Source organism: Amborella trichopoda, chromosome 13, assembly GCF_054954075.1.
Source record: "Amborella trichopoda isolate Santa Cruz 75 chromosome 13, AtrichopodaSantaCruz75HAP2 v2.0, whole genome shotgun sequence".
Lineage (NCBI taxonomy): Eukaryota > Viridiplantae > Streptophyta > Magnoliopsida > Amborellales > Amborellaceae > Amborella > Amborella trichopoda.
In genome coordinates, this window is record NC_142348.1 from 4,582,886 (window position 1) to 4,592,094 (window position 9,209).

The 9,209-nt window shown below is 35.3% G+C and overlaps 1 protein-coding gene across 1 annotated transcript; it reads left to right on the top strand.

The window, feature by feature from the left end:
* Positions 1 to 4,485: 4,485 nt before the first annotated feature.
* LOC18428803 (cytochrome P450 family protein) lies at positions 4,486 to 7,938 on the top strand. The gene is made up of 2 exons (XM_006838101.4): positions 4,486 to 4,633; positions 6,607 to 7,938. The coding sequence occupies exon 2, from the start codon at positions 6,659 to 6,661 to the stop codon at positions 7,625 to 7,627; it is 969 nt and encodes a 322-aa protein (XP_006838164.2). The 5' UTR covers positions 4,486 to 4,633; positions 6,607 to 6,658; the 3' UTR covers positions 7,628 to 7,938.
* Positions 7,939 to 9,209: the final 1,271 nt, after the last annotated feature.

The window sequence follows — 9,209 nt, forward strand, 5'->3', positions numbered from 1 at the left end:
CATCATCAACCACTAGCTTTCATTTCCAAAAGCCAATATGATTGTAACCTCCTTGTATCAAAAGTAAATGGCTTTCTTGTATCAAAAGTAAATGGTCTGATTATATACATTTCCTACTATATATATATATATATATATATATATATATATATATATATATATATATATGAGTACCTATAGCATACTCTCACATGTACGCACTTTGCAATTACTCTCTTAGTAAAGCGAGCTAATTAGCTCAAATTCCGGATCCACTTAAGATTCATAGGTGATTACTTGCAAGGAAAAAAATTCATATTTGACTATCAGAAAATTGGACAATCTTCAATCTTAGGGCTTCTTTTTTTCCCAGCACATATAGAATGTATGTTTTTTTCTTTTCCCTCTCTTCTCTCTTTTCTTTTTTATTTATTTATTTATTTATTTATTTATTTATTGATTTTTTTATTTTTGAGATTTTATGCCAAGTTGAGAAAATTACTTTCCAAAATTTGGAGTCCAAAAAATACTTAAAATAGGGTTTCATCCAAGGGAATGAATGGACTACATACTCCCAGGGGAGTACTCCACATATATATATATATATATATATATATATATATATATATATATATATATATATATATATATATATATATCAAAGAGAGTGTGGTTTTCTTACAAAATACATGACAGCGCTATGTGAGGGAAGCTGGCAAAGTTTGAACCAATGGCTGCGAAATTTTTGGCATTATCCTTTCGTGTAATCTTTTCGTCTGGACTGCACACAGCTTCTAAAAAGAATAGCCTAATCCTAGGAGATATAAAGCAACAAAACCCATTTCTCATAGATGATCAGAATATGGAATACATGCACATGCCCACATGCATACATACCCATGTATGTAGCGCATACATAATGACATACACTGTATTTGATGCATACCAACAGTTCAACTGAAAGAGAACCCGGCCCACCAAGAAAATCTTGACCATCCATTGTATCCTTTCAAGGGATACATCACCATGCACAGACGTGTAGTAGTTGCCAAGGGGTGGCAATGGGTCGGGTCCCATTGGACCAGGACTTAGGGTTCAAAATTTGGACCCATACTCTATGACTATGAGCTACTTTTTTTTTTTTTTTTTTTTGCCCTTTTCTCTCCCATCTTATACCCATATTATTGCCAACATTTACAGTATTGTGTAACATTTATGTATACCACATTCATTACTATTTTACATAATAATTGGAAATTTCTAAGAAACGAAGTATAGGGAATATTTATGAATACCCACACAGCGGTCGGGTTCGGGTCGGGTCCAACTGAACCCATACCCAATTCTGGTCTAAGTTTTTTACCCAGACCCGACCTTTCAAGTTCAAAATTTGGACCCATAGCTGGACCCAAGGTCAGGCTTACTCGTCGGGTCTCAGGCTATCTCTTTTCCACAAACATTGAATAAAGCAGGATCATCCATTTATAGGCTAAAATTGACGTATACATTGAATAAAGCAGGACCATCCATCCTACCTATCTCTTTTCCACAAACATGAGAGAGAGAGAGCATGAATGCTAAATTGTTATTTTCTTTACAAATCCATCCAAAATTTTTCTGGCCTTTTTTCACAGGACAACAAAAAAAGAAACAGATACTAACAGGTGAGAGGGGTACATATGTATAAAAAGAGAGACAGAGAGCATGGCCATCGTGGAACCCCGTCTTCTGGTCACCACGAATGCTCATTTGTTGCTTTCTTCCTTCCAATCACCTCGTCACTATCACTGTTCAAATTTCAAAATGCACAGGAGCTAGGGGTGGCAATGGACCAAGACCCGAACCCGGATCCGACTTTAGTGTTATTATTTAAATAATATTATATAATTTTAATAATGTTTAAATAAATATAATTATATATTTTAGTTATAATATTTAAATAATATATCTATATATATATATATATATATATATATATATATATAATTTAAATTTTTTTTGGGTTGGATCCAATCGAAGTCTAAGCCCAAGTCAAATCGGATCGGGCCCAAAAATATTTTTGGATCCGGATCCAACCCAGCCCATTGGCAGCCCAACTACTTTGTCGGGAACAACCACGACGAGGCGCACCTACTCTTCCTTCCAATTCCTAGATACGTCCTCCCCCATGTCATCCAACACCATGGCACAATGCAGATCCCCTATTATTTATGAGGGCCCATGAATGCCATGGATGCATGCATTCCGTACGATGAAAGCAAATTTGTCCACGCAACTATGACACTAATGCAGAAGAGCCATGTAAAATTCAATCAAATTGACTTGTTAAAATTATAAACAAGGTCGGTATGAGGTTTGACAATCGGTCCGACGTCCCCATCCTCATTGTCCAGATTGTGGTGTTATACCACATTATACGCAATACGAGGATGGAGATATCAGATTGTTCATTTAGGCTCAATCCAATTAGCAGTTCAAGGTTCCCATCGCCGAACCGCCCACACTATGATGTTCAACCACATTATAGGTGGTTAAAGGATAAGGATCTCGGACCACCTCTAATGAGGTTTAAGACCGTAATGTAAGCAGTCCGAGGTTGGGACACAACAAAGAAAACTAAAGAAAAGAAAGAAAATTAAAACCAACAGTACACGAGTTTTCTTATAATTTTTTAGTCAATTTGACTCTTTTTGTACTTTGCCTGCTTTTTTTTTTTTTGGTGTATATGTAATTGGATGCTCAAATTTCTTCAATGGTTCATGGTCTCATGGAACATATCAAGAAGTTACAAAATGCCGAAGCCTTTTAATCATTATGAGACAGTAAAAGAGATGGGATTTTATTAGGAAAAGTATATTATAAGACTTTTTACCTTTGGTATAAGATGGTCAAAAGTAATCTTGACCATTAGATGTGGAATAGGGTGGCTGCATTTATTTCTTTGATCAACCTCAAACTTCAAAAGAAATTTTCTCAAACATTGTGACACACCCAAGCGATCAAATTTCACATCGGATGGTTGTAAGTAATTGTGACCACTTTGTATCAAAGGTAAATGGTCTCACTGTATATAAATCCTATTTTACAAAGAGGTCACATTTATCTTTGTTACAAGGAGGTCACAATTACTCCTAGTTAGTAAATGTCAAATTGGATGGCTTTAGCAATATCACAAAGTTCGAAAAAAAAACTTTGAGCTTTGAATCATGACACAACTATCTGATTTGAAATGTAATGGAACTGAGTAATTGTGCCCTCCTTGTATGAAAATTTAATTGTTTCTTTATATACTTTTCCCAAAGAAATTCTAAGAAATAACTTACAAAAAAACCATATTTGCACAGAAAATTCCAGTTATTTATCTAGAAGAAATCAATTACTTCTTGTTGGATTAGAGGTTCATTTAGCAATGAATACAAATTGTCACAAATAGCTCATTTTAATAAACCTGTATTTAATGAGTCATTTACAACAAAGGGAGTTGAAGAAACCTCTACAAAGTGAAAAACCCATCAACATTTAATTAACATTGTCTATTATAAACTCTTTAAATTTTTTCAAAAGAGAAAACCAACCATATGTGATAAGACAAGAAATGATAGAATTCAAAATGAATAGATATGAGATAACTTAGGTGTGGCTTCAATAGGTTCGATAAGATGAGGGAAAGTAAATATAGGCAGGCTGGCTATGTGCAACATAGACCTAATACAACACCATTAGGAGGTGCGACTTGGTTCAAGTAGAAACTCTAAAAGGCTAAGAGAAATATGCCCAAAAAGATACGGATAGAAGTAGTGAGAAAAAATATAATGACATTTGGTCTTACTGATGGTATGACCCTTGATAAAGAAGAATAAAGAAACATAATTTATGTAGCCGATCTTAAATCATTGGGATAAGATTTGCATGATGATGATGAAAAAACCAATCATATAATTCATGTAACATTGCCTAATAGACTATTCCATTCATCGTAGATTAGCCTCTTTTCCTTGTTTAGTTAAAATGCACATAAAGATCATCATCAATAAAAATCAATGCAAAAAGCAATCCTCCTTATCGAATCAAAATAAATATCATTTCACAAGCATAATGTTATACGGTCCCCACATATTTCGCCAACTAGAAAACATAAAGTACTACGAAGAAAATGGATTTTATACCATAAGGCTATTTACCTTTAGTATAAAGATGTCCCTTAGCCATCATACATCAAAACCAAAAACTTGGGGTGTGTCACAACATTCGAAAAAATTTCATTTCAACTTTGAGCTAAGTAAATGATATTTTCGTAACCATATGATTTCAAATCTAACAATCAATGGTGATTATGACCTTACTTACTATATACTTTTCCAAAAGGAAAAAGGAACTCCAGGTGGCCTCCTGTAAAGATAATGGCATTAAATGTTTTTCAACTCCTATAACTAATTTTCGATGAATTTTGAGATGCAGCTTTACTTTCTTTTTCTATAAAGCCTCGGCCGAATTTTGATCTTTTCCGTTGGGTGGATTTTGGATTGGACCACTCATAGTCCACTCTTTCGTTTGGATTTTGGATTGTGATTTCGCAGGCTTTGACCGATCCTTAACGGTCCTGTTCTCTACAGAAGTCAGAAAATCGGACAGAAAAGGAAGAAGAAGAGTCGAGGTAACAACCCATGTTCCCAATTCAATATTTAGTGAATATTTTTGTGATTTTTAATGTCCTTGCATTCAGTCATATGGTTATTGATGATAATTTAACTACAACTCGTTTTTCATGATTAATCCTTGGCAAATTGGATGAATGGTTGCAGTTATAGAAAAACCCAATTGCTTGAATTCATTTTCCTGACTGCGGATTGTCTAGTTTGTCATTGGGTTTTTTTTTCATTTTTCAATCCTGATAATTATAAACTTTTCACATAGGTGTTTTCCATTTCATGCCTTGAATCATCTTAGGGTCAGTTAGAACTTCATCAAATACTGCTCTTGGGTTTCCGAATGTTATTGATATGGTGTTGGTTGAGCGTCATCAAATTTGGATTGATGGGCTTATTGATCAGAGGCCCACTTAATAATTTCCCCTTGAATCCTTTCTAGCTGTTCTTGTATATGCATAAGAGCAAATGAGCAATTAAAGGAAAGCTCGTGGATAAACTAAGATTTTTTTATACTCATGGATGCTCTATGATCTGTTCTTTATGTTTTCTTATGGATATTTTTTGTTATTTGTTTGTTCTCATTTTTTATTAGTTTTCTTCCTCCTTTGGGAGGGGAAATACTGTAGCTTTAGTGTGAGAAATTACCCTCACTCCACTCTGAGAAAATGAAGAATTGGTAGGATTTTGGCTTTTGAGTGTTAAATTTGTTGCTCCCAATGACTTTCAGATAGAGGACAATAGAAAAAGAAGTTGATGAGAAGGGATGAGAGGAAATTATGTGAGCCACTGAGAGAAAATGAAGTAAATTTCAGTGAAAAAATAATACGATCTGGAGGTTTTGGGAAAAACCCAAAGGAATATTCATGATGGCCCCTTTTCTTTTTAGGACAATGAGGGCTACATCTAGTGTTTCAGAGAGGAAGAAAGAATTAGAATGGGTAAATGGTGGTTTGGTGTTTGGAATTCTGGTAAATGGTAGGGATTGAGGTAAAACAGAAAAACTAGGCTTTGCTGCCAATATCATAGCCCTAGTTAGAATAGCTCTGAAACTGCAGAAGAGACTAAGCTTCAAGGAAGATATGAATCATTTCAATTGAATGTAGAAGAATTTGACTCTTATTAATATGTATGTAAAAGCTTTGAATAAATATATATATTTGAGCCTCATGAATACTGCTTGGAAGCAATCGGTCTTGTTTATTTGGGGGAGCAATTTGATATTAATATTTGCAGCATTTTGAGTTCTATAGTTGGGGCTTCAAATTACACTGCATAATGGGATTATTAGACCTTGTACATTTCGTGATTGTTCATCGGGGTAGTTTGATAGAAATAGATTTATGTTTTACTTCTGATTTCCTATAAACATCAGTTTGTGATTTTATATCCAGATAAAACTTTCACATTTTTAGTTTTATGATAGATGGATATTCCTTATGCCCACTCTATACTTGGTATCGTGTAATTTGTGAATAGCCATGACTGTGTGCTACATTGTTTTCTATGCTTTTATTCATTTCTGATCAATAATGGGGTACTGCTTTTCTACATGTTTGATTTATATTGATCTAGTCTTTGTTGATTGTTGCTACTCCAAATTTTCTGATTGTGGACCAGTATTATCAATTCGTCTTTGTTTGAAGAAGCCTCTATCTATATGTAGCTATCTTTTCTATAACTCATTTAGCTTGATGAATTTGTTTGATCTCCTTCTTGAGTCATTATTTAGAGAGTATACTCTATGGTGTGTATGGTAACTGATCATCTCCACAGTCCACGTCAATGATTCATAGTGGGGATGAACAGGTTATCCGCCATTGCCCGTAATTGAGTTAGACGCTCAATATGAACAATTACTATAAACATTATAGACTGTGTACACTGTATTTTCCCCAAGTATAATAACATCATTTCGTCCTGTATAACTTTAGAAGCTGCAGCATGTTCACTTTGCTAATGATGCTTGTTTGAGTCGCAGAGATAAACCAGCTTGAGTTCCTGCCATATGCACCGATTCATTCATTAGAACCATGGATAACACAATGGTTCTTCTATCTCAAGCACCATCCATGCTACAGGCTAGTCCTCCTCGAGCTCAGTGGGACAGCCTGATGACTTCATTATCGAGACCATTTCTCCAACCCAAATTCCAAATGTTTAACTCAAGAAGAATACACCCTCTCTTATGCACTAGGCTGTCCCATTGGGATACCTCTTCCCTATCTAGTGCTCCTGCTGTTGATAGCGGCAGCATTATAAAAGGAAACAATATTCTCGATTCCTTCGAAGACATAGCAGAACTTCCCTTTCCTGAGAATCAGGAAACCCATGTAATAGATATGAAAAAGCAGGAGCCACGGCCTTTAAAATGGTCAATGTGGCTCTTTGGTCCTTCTATTTTACTTATAACAGGCATTATCCCCACTCTTTGGCTACCCATGTCCTCTGTCTTTCTTGGTCCAAACATATCGAGCCTTCTTTCATTAGTGGGGCTCGATTACATATTCAACATGGGGGCCACCCTCTTCCTTCTCCTGGCTGATGCCTGTGCTCGCCCCAAAAGCCTTAAAACCTATGCCTATGAAATCCCCTTGAGTTACAAATGTTGGAACATGGGCGCAAACATAGTAGGTTTAGTCGCACCTATAGTAATGCTCTTGGCCTCTCATAGGGGCTTTCTCCAACCTACTCTCCCCTTTATTTCATTTCTCATTTTGGTGGGTCCCTACCTTCTCCTCTTATCCATACAAATACTGACGGAGATGCTGACATGGCGTTGGCGATCACCTGTGTGGCTGCTGGGCCCCATTGTGTATGAGGGATATAGGTTGCTGCAATTGATGAGGGGTTTGAGGTTGGTGGGTGAGGTGGGTGCACCCACTTGGGTTGTGGAGGGTCTGAGGGTTTTGGTATCTTTGTGGGTGCTTATTCTAGGTGTTCAACTCATGAGGATTGCTTGGTTTGCTGGCTTTGCTCCTCAGACTAAGCCTCAGCCCTGAATTTGATCCTGTAAAGCCTCATCTTTCTTTTTCTTTTTTTATTCTTTCATGAGCAAAAGAAACCTACACAAAATTAAAGTTGGGGTTTGAATTTGGATATTTTGGGTCTTCAAATTTCTTGTTTCTGCCTTTCAAAATATGGAATAAGAAAACAAAAAGCAAAAATCAAAAAATTGAAGTTGGGATTTGTATTTGGATGGGGGGTTTAAATCTAATAGAAGTTGGGATTTGACTTGGTTGTAGGGGATAGTATTTCCCCATGTAAGAAATGAGATTGTTAATGAATCATATTAGGGAGCCTGTATTACAGATATTGTCATGTTTGTGATTTTATTAACTGTTGCGCATAAAGCTGATGAATTATGGACTTGTGGTTCCCTCTCATAGCTATGTACATGTTTATGATTCTGTACACAAGCTATATAGTGTTAGTGTATGGTACACAGCTGCGTTGATCATCCATTCTCAATGATGGGTGATGGAGCTCACCTGTAATTCCAGATTATGGAGATCGAACATTCTATGGTTCATCCGCACCTTATCATATTGGGAAAGAGTGGTGGATGCTGCCCAGGTTGTGTATTATAATATCATACTTAGTGGTGCATGGTGCCGTAGAGCTGGTTCAGCTCGCTCACCCATAAACCTAGCTTTGATTTGGATTTTCCCTGCTTGTCCTCTCTTTGTCTCACTTTTTCTACATTTTGCCAAGTTTTTGTGCAGTGGCGGTAATGGTGAGATCATTTGGATCGGGATGAAGTTTCTGTAGGGCCTAGGCTTTATAAAAACAAAATAAAGCCTTACTTCAAATCGCTTTCGGCAACAGAAATCTCCATGATGACTTTAAAATTAATTTTCGGCAATGAAATTCGAAACTCAAAAATTCGAAACTTAAAAATGGTACAGATCTTGTAAATATACAATACTTATTTTTTGGGAGAAGGATAATTTGTTACAATAACCATATTTTTAGAGTTTGAAATCGTACCTTTTTTTTTTTTTTTTCACAACCATAATGTTCAAGTCAAGATATATAAAGGTCTTCTAATGCTTGAATTGCAATTTTTTATGAGTTATAAAGTGAGAGGCTTTCAAACCATTTTCCTTTATAGATCGAGGTTCACAAAGTAACTCAGGGACTCTGAGTGGCCCATAAAAAGTACAAAAAAAAATATAACAATAGCAAAATATCAAACTAAACTGAAAACAGAGAAAAGTCGAACTAAGAATGGAAAAAAAAATTACAAAACATGGATTTAGAAATTTTGATTTATAGCTAGGGACATTTCAGAAAAATTGAAAAATAGAGAAAAATATATCAAAATAGGGCATGTAATAAAAAACCCATAAAACTAACAAATCATCACCAAATATAAAAATATAGAAATGGGGCATGTGATAAAAAAACTCAAAAACTCACAATCATCACTAAATATATACAGATTGCATTTAAATTATTTTTTGGCTAAATACAGATAAAATATTTATATATTCATTTCAATTTTAATATATGTTTTATGATTTTTTAAATTTATGGTTGCCCCAAGTTTCACCCGTGTACTCAGCTCGGCAAGTGACCGAG